General features: G+C 42.5%; 1 protein-coding gene across 14 annotated transcripts in view; it reads left to right on the top strand.

Annotated features, from left to right (window-relative positions):
- Tle1 (TLE family member 1, transcriptional corepressor) overlaps positions 1–16,357 on the top strand; it is a 98,908-nt gene that overhangs the window by 15,375 nt on the left and 67,176 nt on the right. For all 14 annotated transcript variants that reach the window (XM_090329580.1, XM_090329586.1, XM_090329588.1 and 11 more), the window contains exon 5: positions 15,498–15,560. In XM_090329580.1, the coding sequence (XP_090185706.1) occupies positions 15,498–15,560 (63 nt within the window). The remainder of the gene's footprint in view (positions 1–15,497; positions 15,561–16,357) is intronic.

Consider the following 16,357-nt stretch of genomic DNA (forward strand, 5'->3'; position numbering starts at 1 on the left):
AGCAACTTCTGAGCCTTAGCCTGTGGTGCTGAGTGGAGCAGTAGGTGCTGTTTACTAATCAAAAGCATGGAGATGTGATGTAGGCCTTCCAAAACACAAGAGCAACAAGTAAGCATTAGGGCTTCCTTTTGACAGGCTGATTTTTTATTTTTCTGTCTCTATACCCTGTTCTAGAAGTCCTGTGGTGTTTTGCCATCTCAAGGGAGAAGGCCCATGCAGGTTAGCACTATGTATGCCTCCCGTTTCTCTTAAACTAGTATGTAAAATGAGGTGATAGGAGAGAACTTTCTGCTGTCACTTTTTTCTTGTTGTTGTTGATTGTTTTTTTTTGTTGTTGTTGTTTTCTTTTCCTTCCAGTTTCTGGTTGAATCTGGCACTCTACCACTTAAGCCATAGCTCTACTTTGAGATTTTCGGTGGTTAGAGACTAAAGTCTAGGAGTCTTTTCTGCCCTATCTGTCCTTCAACTACGATCCTCAGATCTCAGCCTTCTGAGTAGCTAGGATGACATGCGTGAGCCAGCAGTGCCTGGCTTCATGTTATTCTCCTGAGCAGTCAGGATCATGGCTACCTTTGTGGAAATTTAGGCCGTCAGGCTTTAGAGGAAACTTCTGTATACAGTCTGTAGTATTTGCAGTGAAAGCAAGTACTGCTCAAGTTGTGTTAGAATCTGCTTACAAGCCCAGCTGCCTGCTTCTAGGGTGTCTGAAAAGCTCCAGGGCCCTGACACTTGAGGCGCAGTCTTGTCCTCCTAGGGGAAGTCCCAAGTTGTTGACTAGCTCTTTGGCCTGCCATTTGGCCTCGGTTCCAGGGCCTTTTCCATTTGTAAGCAGCCTGGCTCTTTGCAGAGTCTGGGCCCTGAGCTCCCTCTGAGCCAATGTCTTTGCAAAGCTCTTGTAAAAACTGGAATGGGACCACAGAAATGCTTCCAAGTTCTGTCCTTTCTAGCTGAACAAAGGCCAAAACCATACCAGCAAATGCCACAGGGGAACTGCCAACTTCTGAATCTAGAAAGAAATCAGTGTTTCGTCATTGACAACCCTAGACACTGATATTAGTGGAGTAAATGAAGCATAAGGAAGGGTTAGATGTAGACCATGAGGGCATGGAGAATTGTGAAATTTGTATTCATAATTTCTTGACTAATTTATTAAGTATGACTTAGTTACCTTCAGAGCCCCACACCGTTCAGTGTCGGCATGTTACATAATGTTGTGCAGCCTAGATTGTTCTGCTCATTATTTATCACAAGGTCAAATATATTCTTCACTCCCAAATTCTGTTTTGTTTTTTTTTTTTTCCTCCTTGTGCTGGTACTAGGGCTTGAACTCAGGGCCTTGCACTTTCTACATGGCTTTTTCGGCTCTACTACTTGAATGCCTGTAGTTCACTTGTCGATTTTCTTTGTTGGTTAATTGGAAATGAGAGTCTCAGGGACTTTTCACATTTGCCCAGTAGCTAGGATTGTAGGCATGAGTCACCAGCTCTCAACCCCCACTATTGTTTTTAAACTTTACTTTTATTATTTTTTTTTCTGATTAGCTTCTGAAGGATTACTCAGTTTCCGTCAAAGTGCTGATTGAGAATGCTCACATTTAGCACAGAATAAGCAGAATGAAAGCCACATAAAAGGAACATGCTTTTTAAGTAGACTTTGTACCGTGAGAATATTGGTATTGACACCATTTGTAATTTGGAGTGGAGTTTGAAGACCAGGGTCTCCTGTTTGTCGCATCCTAGCTAATATGGCTGTAAAGAGGAGATGAATGTGGCTACTTTTCCAAGTCTATTACTCAGGAGGACTGTAAATTTGATTGGCTGTTACAATTCCAGCAGAATCATTCGATTTGAGAGCAATAGAAAGATAAGATATCCAATTACCCAAATGATTTGCGGGTTAGCCAACGTTGTCATGGAAACATGAGTTGGAACAAATTAAATTTTAAGCAATAAAATAATCTTAAAGCCCGTCTGGGAACAAGAAAATTTGGCAGTGGCACTTACCTGAATTGAATCTTAGCTTGACACGATGTTGTTTGACATTGATATACTGTGGGGGCCTAAACTTCTATATGGCACAGCATTATCCTTAAAAAGTAGCTCAGCCACAGCAGTGCTGGGAAAAACCAGTATAAAGTTAAGGGATACTCTTGTTTTTCTCTGGTGTCAGTGATAATTGGGCCATGAGTTCCCCAGAATATTTTTGTATTTAAGGGTTGAATTGCCATAATAATGACTGAGAAGCTTTAATTGTATGTTAAAAATTAAAAGAAGGAAGACAAATACTGGTGCTCACACCTGTAATCCTAGCTATTTGGGGGGGGGGGGGCTGCCATGCCAGCAAAAAAAAAAAAAAAAAGAAAGAAAAAAAAGCTGGAAGTAGAGATGTGGCTCAAGCCGTAGGTGCTAGCCTTGAGTGATAAAGCTAAGGAATAGTGCACAGGTTACAGGTTCTTATTTCACACAGGCTCCTGTTCAAAAACAAAGAAGAGGATTTATTGAGTAGCAACATGGCAGTTTTTGGAACTGCTGTTCCCTTTGCCTGTGTATTATCACACTTATCAGAAATCGTGTGGATGTCTTTGGGTAGGGCTGGGGATTTGGGCATGCATATATTTGCATATATAAGATGGTTTCATTGTATTCATTAAAATGTCTACTTTGTAGTTCTGCTTACAACCTGGAAAATGGTCTTCCAAATTTCAGCTGATGACTTAAAACCTGAGTAAGCAGAGCAGCCTGAGGCTGAGAAGGTCATTTCCCCTTATCAATAACATTGTTTAACTGGTTCCTGGCTTGTGCTTCAGATTTGAAAACAGCCAGTGGAGCCCAGAAGGAGGGCAGAGGGGAGGGCTTTTTATCCACGTGTCTATTAGACAGATGGAGATGAAAATTGGTCTGAGGTCAAGCCATTTGCTGTGTTCTCACAGCCTTCGATTTTCCTCTCATCCTCACCACAGATCATCTCAAATGATTCCGTAATAACCAAAAGTGCAACATTGACCTTTATTCCCTGGTGGATTACTGGGTTTCACAGTCCAAATGGCAGGAAGTCTATTTTGTTCTTCCAGAAGGAGCGCTGCATTATTGAACCAGCTCAGCCCTGTGGGAACACAAATGCAGGCCAGTGTAACAGAATACGTGGGTTAAATTTGGTTTCTGGTGCTCTGGGAAACCAGAATTGACATGTCCTGGAACCCACATAATTAATGGAAGAATATCTGCGATGTTTTCTAAACACACACACACAGGAGCACACAAATTGATTTGTCCACTTGTAAAATAAACTTGTGTGGGAACTTGTGGTGGCCCCTGGCTGATAAATTGTGCCTGGTTGCTTCCTCTCTTTCTTGATTGTTTCTGCAGTATGTCTTAAGATAGCAAGGTTACACGTTGTAAAGTAAGGTGATGCGACTAAGCATACGGAGGCTTGGGCTTTTTCTTTCTAGCACTTTCAATTATATTTTTCATTCATCCCATCACCAGGAATAGTCTTTCATACAACACACATTTTTTTTTTCTCATGAAAGTTCTTTGCCTGGAGAAATGATTATTTTTCTTTTGCTTTGGGCTTCCCTGTAGATTATATTATGTTGTATTGATGGAGATTATTTTTTTTTAATTGTGAAGAAGTAATCTTTAAAAAAAAAAAAGGAGAGCGAAGTAATAGAATTTGTATTTAACATGCCACTCCTGACTGTCTCCACACACATAGCTGAGCCAATATCTAGCAAATCTGTGCACTGGGAATCTGTTATCCCTCATCCTTGTGTGTACCATCTTCTAGATACTTAAGCTTCCCCAGGGGTTGTGCTTTGAAAGTTGTACTAGCATCCCTGAGTTCATACTCATGTTCTAAAATGCTTTTGAGAAAATAAGTGCTTGCTTGACTGTTGACTTAACTCTTTACAGCTTCCTTTTGTGCCTCAGTGTCTCTCAACCTCTGATCTCCAACCTCCCTCTTCTCTCCCCCAACCCCTCATTTATTCAAACAAACAAACAAACAAACAAAAAACCCTGGTGGATATAGCCCTGCATTATTCCTAAGGCGGATTCTGGTACTAGTTTTGATTGCCACCCAGTCTTCCTCCTGGCTTCTGTGGAGCTTTTTAGCAGGCTTCCTGCCATATGATGTGGATTGAAAAGAGAATTTTGTCCCCAGCTGGGAAGCCATGAGCCTTGCCATCGATCCTTCCCATGCCACCAGCAGGTAGCCTGGTCGAGTCTGCTAGCTTCTCAGCTAAAACTGTAACCTTGCATTTGCAGTTCTGAGGCTGGCTTGGCCCTGTAACCTTATCAACAGTGTTCTTATTGGCCTTGTCTCTCCCTTTTCTACCTCCTACCCTTCCTCCTTCCCTCTCTTATTTTTCTTTCCCTTCCCTGAGCCCAGGGCCTGCATGTGCTATCCCTTCGCTTTTTCTCAAGACTTTAGCACTCTTACACTTGAGCCATACTTTCACTTACAGCTTTTTGGTAGCTATTTGGAGATAAGAGCCTTAGGGGTTTGGCTGCTCAGACAGGCTTTGAACCTCCATTCTCAGATTTCAGCTGACTGAGCACCTAGGATTATAGGCATTAGCCACTGGTGGTGGCGGCCTGGATCATCCTGTAGTTGCTTTCCCCAAGAAAGTTCCTTGGGAAGAAGAGTGACAGCTGCCATTCCTGTATGGCCTTTCAGCTGTATCTTAGAAAACTGGGGCCCTCTCTGGTACATGGTTGGTTGCCTTACACTGGTCCCCTTTATCTTCTGGATTGGCTAAAGATTTTGATGGGTTACAGATACATTCACATCAGACTGCTTTTCTGATGAACTGCAGATAATATGGGGTTGGCCGGTGATGGGGAGCTAGATGGTAAATTAGCAGTGTAAAGTGGAGGGTACTGTGTTTTTTTTTGTTTTTGTTTTTTTGCATTGTGGGGATGGAGGATACAGAAATTATCTACCAGAAAAACATGCTCTATACAGGCCTTCTCAGTAGTAGCTGTAGTTAGAAAGGAGTGGTTTAGATATTGCAGTGTTACAAATTTTGTGCAAAAGTCAGAAGTTTCTCCGACCTGCAAGCAGACTTTTTTGCATACTCCGTCTTTGTCCTTACATAGATGTAGTTCAGTTTCACGACTGCAGCTCTACCCTTCCTAGGTGTTGGCGATGTGAAAGGCTTTTCCTCCCACCATGACTGCTATTAGATGATGCTAGCTAATTTCTCCCAATCTCCCTAATGCCTAGGATCTTTGCAGAGTGGAAGGTGTGGGCCTGCGTTGGGGTGTGTTCAGACAGAGGCTGGCTGTTTCCAGGGAGAGCAATAGGCAGTGACTTCACCCTGATGTTCAGTGATTCATTCTGTGGAGTTTTGTCTTTAAGTCTTCTGTGTCATGCAACAGTGTTGTTTTCCTTTAAGGCCACCAAAAGCTGGCTTCCCCCCTCCCCCCAATCCTGGGACAAGCCAATATGATTTCCTGTGAACAAGCCCTTTCTGAACCATAACAAGGGTTTCTGAATAATGGAAATGTGCTAGTTAAGAACTGAAACAGCTGTGAAGCTTTTGTTAAAGATGCATCTTTACCAAAATGACAAATTAAAGCCCAAATGCTCTGCTTGGCAACAGTTGGGTCAAAACATTTAAGTCATTAATTAGAAGGAACTGAGGGGAGGGGGGAGGATTTACACCAACACACTGCATGGCAGACTCAACTTCATCTTGGAAAATGCAACTGAATTCTTTGAGAAATTAAAAAAAAAATGAAAGCCCTCAAGTGGGGCCTGGCAAGCTTGTCATTTGCAAATAAATCAAAAGACCATCCTTGCAAGAAGCAGAACCAGTGAATAGAGTTGCTTTGTCATTCTTTGATGGGCCCCACACTTAAGCCTGCTATTAAAAATGAATGCGTTCAAGAGGCTCTGCATTAAGAACATAAACAATTAAGGGCACTTGAGTTGCTCTACTGAGAGTGCCTGAGAAGATAGGAGAGCTTTCTCCTGAGATGTAGGCCCTGCAATCTGCCTTCAGTGCCAGAGAATGGGAGCAATTAAGGTGGCTATCTTTACACAGGCAGCCTTCAGCACCAATTGGGGGCTGGGGAGGAGGGGCTTTGCGATTTCTTTAACCCTTCCTGGTTTCAAGAGTGTGAACTACTCACTGGTAAGGCTACAGCAGCCTGGGCCCAATTGGACAGGGTTCAGATTTAGAATAGTGTAAGGACTGCCAAACTGAAGGCAAGATGGGACATAAAAGATATTATCTGCCAGTAACTGGGGACTTAGGTTGTGATTAGTTGAGTCACTAAAAGGTTTCTGTCATCTGGTACTCTTTGTTTTGGCTTCATCATAGGTCTGGAGAAGGGGACAAGATTACATTGCCATGGGTGGAATCATTTTAGATGAGCAGCATTTTGAGGTTTTCCACAGCAGGGAAATGCATTCCTATATATCCTGGGCTTGCATTTGTGATTGTATGTATGCATGCCTACTGTTACTGGGGCTTGAATTTGGCTTGAGCACTGCCCCTGAGCTTTTTCATTCATGGCTACCACTTGAGACACACTGCCACTTATAACTTTTTACTGGTGAATTGGAGATAGATGAGTTTCAGGGACTTTCCTTCTCAGGCTGACTTTGAATCTTGATCCTCATATCTCAGCCTCCTGAGTAGCTGGAATTACTACTCCTGTGGGTCCCCGTTCACCCATGCCCTGCGTGGGATTGCAAAACAAGGAGGTCAAGTATTGGGGCAGACCTTCAGAGGTAGGCAGGCCTGACCTCTCCACTAACTTGTTTAGATCTTAGGAAAGTTATTTTAACCTCTTAGTCCATTCCCTGGGGAACCCGGTATTGCGAAGACTGGAGAGATGCCAAAGGCTTTGGCAAGGACGAGGTAGCAGGTGCTGTTTGGGTGTGGCAATCTGGCGGTGACAGTGCTTGTCTATGTGGCCCTTCATCCAGTGGCTTCAGGATCACTTGGAACTTGTTAGAAAGAAATACAGGTTCTCAGGTCCAGATCTCAATCAGAAACTTCAGGGCTGGGACCCAGCCACCTGGGCTTTACCTCAGCCCTTCAGGTGAAACCACCAACACCCTCCTTCACATCATCATCACCTCCATGGGAAGGTATCACAAGTTAGGAGTACTGTCCATTAGTAAGAGTGTGTGCTTAGCTGAGGACTAAGGTCTGAGTTCAGTCATCACTGAAAAAAAATAAATAAAGCTACCCACACACACGAACAGTAAAACAACCCCCCTCTTTTGTTCGCAATGGGGTTTGAACTCAGGGCCTGGGCACTGTCTCTGAGCTTTTTTGCTCAAGGCTAGCACTCTACCACTTTGAGCCACTGAGCCACAGCTCTATTTCTGGTTTTCTAGTAGTTAATTGGAGATAAAAGTCTCTCAGACTTTCTTATTCTTGCTCTCAAACTGCAATCTTTAGATCATAGCCTCCTGAGTAGCTAGGATTACAGGCGTGAGCTACAGTGCTCGGCACATCTCACATTTTTACGTTTTCCCGAAATATATGAGACATTTTATTGATGTTATTCTTTGGAGCTGGGTCTTCCTGTGTAGCCCTCATACTCACTAGATACCGCATCCTGGTTTGGGGTTGCTGATCTTGCCTCAGTCTCCTAAGTGTTGCAATTATAGGTCTGCACTACCCTACCTGATATTATAATTGCATTTCTCAACTGAAATCTACCCTGAATGCCCTAGAATGTAAGATACACTTAGCTTTTCATAAACATATTGGCAAAGCATGGCGCTCAAATATGAAGCCACTGGAGGGCAGATACTTTGGAAAGCTGCCTTTTTGCCAGAGGAACCTTTGTTAGGAAAGGGAAGCCAATTTTGGACGAATATTTGCAGTGCTTTATATGTATCACTATGAGGTACACAATAATACAGTCTGCATTTACTTCAGAGATAGCGGATGCCATCTTCAGGAGCTCATTGTGTTTGGAGTGGCTTCTACTCGGTTGCTGGGTAAGGAGATCTGATGTTAAGAGTTGATACATAATTATGTATTCCTGGGAGGGAGCTGTACTAAGGTGGAGTTTGGCTGTAGTTTGCTTATTTATCGTTTCTGTCATAAGCTAAGTCCTGTATAAAATGCGTATTCTGTCTTGTAGAACCTTCCTGCAGGGATAGCAGGAGTACAGTGGCCGATCTTGACAGTCAGAAAGCCTTTTAGGGTACTTTTGTTGGCTGACCCCTTGCCATGGCCCTGCCCTTGTCAGCTGCAGTCCCGTTTGGGCTGTATGGCCAGTTAGCTTGGCTGTTTTGCAAACAAAGCTGAGTTTATTTATCAGCTCTTGTTTCTGGTTTCCCACTTTTGCTTCCTGGAGAAAAGACTGGGCAGGATATGTGGTTTCTAATCTTCGTTTATGATCTTGAACAAATCATTTCCTCTGTGTTGGTTTCTTCATGTGTGATTTGAAGATTGTAAGAGGGTCAGGGTGCCAAATGGTTTCAGGGTTCTTCAGCTGTTGTTGCATTTGGTTTGTGGGCTTAACAACTGTTATCTCTTCCCAATTTGACAATAAATGGAGGGAAGTTTTCACAAGGGTAGTGAAGGAGGAGCAGGGGTGAGCTGGAAGGGTTACCAGTAGGCCTGCTACCCCAGGGTATCACAACAGTTTTGATTTGGGGTATCAGCTAATGGTGCCTGGCCCATTGAATACCCCACCTCCACACTCTCATGACCCCCTCCCACCAGGTGTTGATTGTGTTACTCCCCCTCTCATCTAGTAACTGTGTTAGACATTTTAGTATCATTATTGTAAATATACCTTCAGTACTTGCCCATGCCTGTGGGTTGGCCAAGTGTATTTAGTGGTTCCCTTAATATTACACAAGTGACTTCACAGGAGGGCAAACGTTCCCTTTTCCAGAAACTCCATAGTCACCATGTGTTCAATAGCTACCATTCTCTCCCCTTCCTCCCTTCCTTCCTCCCTTCTTTCCTCCCTTCTTTCCTCCTTCCCTTCCTCCTCCCTTCCATCCTCCCTCCCTTCCTTCCTTCCCATCTCTTTGGTACTGGTACTAGAGTTTCAGTTCAGAACCTGGGCCTTGTCCCTTAGCTTCTTTGTTCAAGGCTAGCAATCTACCTCTTAGGCCACAGCTCCACCCACATCAGGCTTTTTGGTTGTTAACTGGAGATGAGTCTCAAAGACTTTTCTTCCCAGGGCTGGCTTCAAATTGCGATTCTCAGATCTTAGCATCCATGTAGCTAGGATTAGAGGTGTGAGCCAGTGCTGTATACATTCCTGGCTTTTTTTTTTCCCTTGTCTTGAAATGAGTGCTGTGTTGAACAGTTTCATGTGTGGAATGCTTTTTATTTGAACTATTTCGTTAGGGTAAATTCTTAGTGGAGGGATTTGAGTAATTTCATGCTCTTGAAACACACTGCCCATTTGCTTTCCAAGATGATAGTAGCAATTTAGTACCATTAATCATTACTAATATGTACTCATTCTCATCTCCTGAGAATCCTTACCCACTGGATTTTTATTCTTTATTTTTAAGTGATCTTAACTGGTTTCAAATGACCACCTTTACTTACAAGCAATTTACATTTGTTTGATTACTTGAAGGAGTTGAACATTTTTTCCCCCTGTGGTTAGGGTTGTTATTTTACAGCTCCAGAAATTTCTGGTCACGTCAGAAGAGATTTCGAAGTTATCCATTTATTTCCTTTGCTGTACTTTGTTTTCATGTCCTTGACTATTTTATCTGTCGCCAGACACTTCTTACAAACAGTCTAGTGTGTTTTCCTCTTGGCTTCCTGATTGGTTCAGGCAAACCACAAGATCACTTTGCCAGCCCTCAGCATAAGCACCATTTGTATGATCCATCAATTTGCAATTCTGATCCTGGAGGACTTTCCCCTCGCTCTGGAGTGACTGGGCAGTGTGCCACTGGCTCGCATTGAGACTTGTGGTCAGTGCTCTTAATGTAGTCCTGGCCCTGACGAGCATCAGACAACACTCACTATATGTGTCTCTCTGTGGTAGAAGAGTGGGCTCCTTAGTCTCATAAACAGACAAGGGATTAAAATTCCCTTCAGCAGAGGCTGAAGGTGGCTCACACCTGTAATCCTAGCTACACAGGAGGCAGAGATCGGAGGATCCCAGTTCAAAGCCATCCCAGGCAATACCAAGCCAGCTGTGAGACTGGGGCTGTGGCTCAAGGGTAGGACAGTAGCCTTGAGCTGAAGAGCTCAGGGACAGTACCCAGGCCAGAGTTCAAGCCCCATGTCTTCCCCCCCAAAACAAAACAAAACAAAAAACTCGCTTCAGTTCAGATGCTCAGAACATCAACTATGTAGTTTAAAAACACTGCCAAAACAACAAACAGCCAACCTCTTAAGTATTTATTTGCCAGGTGCCAGTGGCTCATGCCTTTCTGCCTAGCTACTTAGGGAGCTGAGATCTGAGGATCATGATTAGAAGACAATCTGGGCAGGACAGTCTGTAAGACTTTATCTCAAATTAACCACCAAAAAGCCAGAAGTGGAGATATAGCTCAAGTGATAGAGCCCCCAGCCTTGAATGAAAAACCTCTAAGAAACAACACCCAGGCCCTAAGGTCAAGCCCCAGAGAGTGCAGGGAGATTGGCCTTTCAAGTTCAAGGAACCTTGACTTGTGTAAGTTACATTGCCTATGGACCCATGGTCAGTTTTAGGGGGGGGGGGGTCTGGTGAAGATGCATCCCATCCTGTTGTATTGAGAAGACTTGTTGCAAGAAGACCTTAGGGAACTGTAGCAGCTCTGTGCAACGTTTGCTTTTCACCATGTAGATGGAATTTATGAAATAACAAGAAGTGCTGTGGACAATCTTAAAAAGCCCAGAGAATTGGCGTTTACTGGTGTTATGGCCACAAACTTCTGAGTGGAATTGGAGGATGGGGCTGGGGGACTCTCTTGGGTTTGAATAGCATTTTGGAGAAGCATATGGATAATATGCTATCCATTTGATTTTTTTGTTTGTTTTTTGTCTGGCATGGAGGTTGAACTCAGGGCCTGGGTATTATCCCTGAGCTTTTCTGCTTAAAGCTAGCATTCTACCACTTGGAGCCATAGCTCCACTTCGGGTTTATTGGTGGTTAATTGGATATAAGAGTCTCCTAGCCTTTCCTGCCTAGACTGGCTTTGAACCCTATTCCTCAGATCTCAGCCTCTAGAGTAACCAGGACAGGTATGAACCACCAGTGCCCCGTTTGGCTTTGATCTTGATGATACTCTGAAGTAGATTAATTTGGGACACCTAATACTGATTTTCTCAGAGACAGACCTAAATTATGTCATCATGTGTACATTAATGTACATTAGTACACGGACAAGGAGCATAAATGAATGCTCTAGGCAGGTAATCTGGACCCCTGCTTCCTGCTGCCTCTGGGGATTGGCTCGATGCTGGCTGGGTTCTACACTCAGCTCCTTCAGTTTCTGGGTGGGTGGACTCCCTAAACATTTGGATTGGGGATAACTCTTGGATTTATTGATTTATTGTTGTTGCCTCACCCAATGTCAGAAATACAGGTTCAGGGAAAATTTATTTATAAACAGTGTGACCTAGCAGGTACAAAATGTGCCTTCAGCTTTGAGCAGAAAAATGATTTTGAGGCAGGAAATACAGTTAAGTGCACACAGCTTTTTCCTGGGAGTTGTCTAGCCTTCAGGAGAGGCCAGATGTGGTGTAAAAAGGTTGCAGAACTCTTAGTATTGAAGGAAGGTCCACTCTGCAGGTTACCCTGCTTAAGGCTCTTTGACCTTGAATGAAAGGGTGGGTGAAGAACCTTCCCACTTGTTAATTTATATTAAATTTAGAATCCTAGCAACATGACTTGGTGACAAAGGCAAAGGTAACACTACTGAGCACCGTTCCTAGTTTTCCTGTTGCTGCCCTCACGACTGTGAAAACCCTTCCCGTGAGATGGATGCTGATTTTATAATGCACAGAGCACTGTATAGTAGATGCCTTCCCCATCTCACAGTGCCAGGAGGGAAGAGGTCATAATCCACCATCTCTTACAGAGGGAGGGCCAAGAACAGCTCAGTATTCCAGTGTTCTCTCCAGGGTAACCAGCTTGTACCAAGAGGCAAGACTTGAACTTGGGTCTTCTGGCTCAGATCAAGTGCACTGGTCAAGTGTAGATGAAGATTTTATGGATCTGGAGGAAATAGACTAGATCCCTCTTTGACTCCAGACTTTTCCAGAGTACTTGTTTAGCATTTTCACAACTGACTTGGATTTGGATGATTCTTCATGTGGTTAAGCTTTGATCTGTATTGGACCTATAACCTTATTCTCCTTGCTTTGGTCATATCTTGTCTAGTCTGTTTTATTATTATCTTTGGTCTGTGCTGCCTTTGTTTTCTTTTGATTGCTTTGTTACTAGATCCCAGCACTGGTGGCCCATACCTGTAATTCTAGATACTTAGGAAGCTGTTATCTGAGGATTGACATTCAAAGCCAGCCCAGGCAGGAAAGTAGATGAGACTCAAATAATAACCAAAAGGCTAGAAGTGGAACTGTGGTTCAAGGAGTAGAGCACCAGACTTGAACAGAATTATTAAGGGACAAGGCCCAGGCCTTGAGATCAAGTCCAAAAAGGATACGTCCGCATTGATTTCTTTCTTTTGTCTTGCTTGCATTGTTTGAGTCAATATATAAACATGAGATAGTCCAGGATGACCTGGAACTTGTGATCTAATTGTCTCAGCCTCTTGATTGATGGGATTACAGACATTTGTCACCATATCTGATCCAGAAGGGGTTTTAGCTATCCTCTAACTATGTTCAGGTCTACCTCAGAGACATTCTGTGTACCAACACATATGTACTATTGCTAGTAAAAGGACTTTTTTTCTTCCTAAACCAAAATACGTTCCAGTTAGGTGAGGTAAAATCAAGTATGCAATGTAGCCATAGTGGTGCCAGAAGCAAATGAAGAATGATTTATATAATCTTGGTGTGTTCTGATCCTTACCCAAAAGGCAGAAGCGTGGGAAGGAAATTCTTCAGTTTGGCCACCTAACAACTGAATGCCCTGTCCGGCTAAAAATCCATATTAATGGCCGAAAGACAAATGGCAAGCTGTGTTAAAGGGTCAGTAATTGTCTTATGTAAAGAACCACTACAAAAAGTCAGTGATTAAACACCAGAAAAAGGAGAAAGGAAAAATACAGTGGGCCAATAAATACATGAAAAGATGTTTAACTTCAGGAAGAATCCAAGTAATGCAAATAAGAATGAGGTCATTTTTTTTTTTAATTTACTAGGTGGATAAAGATTAAAAAAAGGTCAACAAAACCCAATATTGACTCTGGGTAGGAGAGCAAGAACCACATGGCAGGCAATAATGTGAGTTTGTATAGCTTTTCTACTGGGCACTTTGGCCCCACTCACTACAATTTAAAATATGCAAACACTTTGACACAGAAGTTTCACTTACAAGGGAGTCCTTTTAGAGATAGGCATGGAAGGTTATTTGACATACAGTTTATAATTGTGGAAAATTAGATGGGACATAAATATCCTCTGGTGCCAGGAGTGCTTAAATATCATTAGTGTGTTTGTACAATAGAGTTGGTGGACATTTTCTCACTCATATTTGTGTCTTTTGACTGAAAGGGATACCGATTTGACTGGAAAACATAGAGCACATATAGCAGAACTTTTTAATAATACATTGTCTTAAATAGGTGCCTACCAAGGCCACCTTATTTTCTCTGATAATTCCTGGATGTGGATTTTCCTCACAGTCCTCCCCACCTCACTATCACCTCTTTTCTTCTATGTGTTTGTGTGTGTGTGTGTGTGTGTTTAAAATCAGAGTATATCAATTTTTCTTTGTTTTGTGATGATGAGGATCAAACCTAGGTTCTTGTACACACTAGACTAACAAGTGTTCTACCCTGAGCACATGTGCTTTGTACATTTGAAGACCTTAAGACAGAGAAAGTACAGAATATATATAGCACAAGGAATTCACAAAGGGTGTCTCTACTCCTTTACATGAACACACATGTTGACATATAGTTTATATACATGGATATATGTGTGCACGCACATGTGCGTGCTGCTGCTCCACAGGAAGGGGAAGCATGTCCTTGCTTTCAAGGAGAGCCATGACCTTGAGTGGCTCATAGTGATCAAACGAACTGGGTGGGGCTGAGCAAGTTTTGTTTTTGCACCTGGCACAGATGCGCTTTTATTTTTTCACCTATTTGCCCTGGTTGTTCTAAAGCAAGGTCATTGATTTGCTCTCTAAACCAGTTACCTCCCTCTTCTAAGATGTTTCTTCCATGCTATGGTCTGTAACCCTGTCTCATCTGTGGTCAGGGAGAATTGGGCTAAACTCAGTCTGGGATAAAACAAACACTCTTGTTAGAGAACAAAAAAGTGGTTGTCTTTAACTTGTATTGTAAAGTGCCTGGGGTTTCTATCTTATTCCCTTTTCTGTTTCTCAAGGGTGTGGCCGATTGCCTGATAAATTTCTACTCTTGATCCTTTTTATTGTCTAATTCCAAAATAAAGGCAATATTTGGTAAGCATAGATAGAAAATGATGGAATTGGTAAGGCCTCACTATAGGCCTATTCCATTCTATTTTATTCTATCCCATTCCATTCTAGTCCATTCCATCCCATTCTCTCTCAGATCTGGTTTTTCTTTATTAGAGGAAAGCAGAGCCTCTTTGCACAGTGGTGGGGTGTTGGAAAGGTTGTGGTGGCTCCCCTCTGGCAGTAAAGGACTCTCCACTCCCATCCTTTGGACCTCTAGGGATCTGGAAGTGAGTGGGAACTTTTCTTGCTTTCTTTGCAATGGCCAGTGTGACTGGCTGCTCAGGAAATCTGCTGTTGAGTTCCCCTGCATCCTGGTCCCTTCTTCCAGTGATGTCTTTGTGTTTGGTGACACTTAACCAGGTACTCAGGATATCAGGAATCAATCATCACTTGAGACTTGCCTTCTGATTTTTGCAATGTTGAGATTAAACAGTGTAGGATGCTAAAATTAAAATCACTTTGTTGTGCAAGGTTGGAGTGAGTTAGAAATAAGTCACTGGGCCCTTTATTCTTCTTTTCACCTTAACTCACAACTTTGAAAGCCAGGTTTTATAACTACTGATACCAATTTAATTGAACTTACTATAATTGCATCAATATGCCACAGTACGCCATCATTATAAGAGCATATTATGGGGTTTCTAATCTCTAGATTTAAATTGCTAGATGGCCTTAAACCACGTAGATTTTCCGACTCAATTAAGCTACTCATTATCTCCTTACTAAGTGACCAATAAACTATGTATATGGGTTGTACTTTGCAAGTGAGGGCTGCTGCCTTCCTTTTCTTTCAAGATAAGTATCAGTCACAACCCAGAGAAACACTTTTCTGTCTTCCAGGGAGAGAGTAGGGGAGAATACCAAGTGTTGATGGTATGAAATTTCACCTTTTCAAACTGATTGTAAGGCGTTCTAAACATTTGTATGGCTTTGTTTTTGTAGACTGAAATCGCCAAGAGATTGAACACGATTTGTGCACAAGTCATCCCCTTTCTGTCTCAGGAAGTAAGTAAAACTGTTCAGCTGTTAAAGTGCAATTATGTTGCTTCTCTGTTTGCAAATTAGCTAGTTTTAAGATGATGTTAATTTTATCACGAGGAACAAGTGTGAAGAACATCTGTTACAGCTGAAGTGTGTAAACCCCCTGCTATTCTGTCTAACACATTGAAAGCTTGCTGCACAAGCAGCAACAGAAGCTCAACCCCAAATTAATTTTTTTCCTATGGAAAACTGCAAAATGACTACCCAACAGAAAGCTTGCTTCTTCTTTTACCCTTTTTTTTTTTTGAGTAATGTAAGTTTGATAGCTGAGGATTTGGTTGGCTTTCTTTGTTGTTGGGTTTTTTTTTTTGTTTTGTTTTGGATGTGTGTGTGTGTGTGGGGGGGGTATTTTGTTTTATGTACCAGACTGGGGCTTGAACTCAGGGTCTAGGAACTGTTCTGTAGCTTTTTTTTTTTCCTCTCAAGCCTCTTGCTCTACCACTTGAGTTCTGGCTTTTGTTTTTGGTGGCTAACTGGAGTTTCACAGATTTTTCTACGTGGGTTGGCTTAGAACCACCATCTTCAAATCTCGAGCCTCCTGAGTAGCTAAGGTTACAGACATGAGTGACTGGGGTTTGGCTTTTTTTTTTCTTGCCTCTTTCTCATGCTGAATTCAAAGTAGCCCCATGAAGAATGACCACCATGCAGTCAGATTTCTTATTAGTCTGTCAGGGACTGAATTTGGAGCTCCTCATGGAGGAAGCGTGAGTGATAGTCAAAGATACAATGTATATTCATGCTGTGTCAAGCTTGAGTCACCA

The sequence above is a fragment of the Megascapheus bottae genome, chromosome 3, assembly GCF_031878675.1.
Source record: "Megascapheus bottae isolate mThoBot1 chromosome 3, mThoBot2.hap1, whole genome shotgun sequence".
Classification (NCBI taxonomy): Eukaryota; Metazoa; Chordata; class Mammalia; order Rodentia; family Geomyidae; genus Megascapheus; species Megascapheus bottae.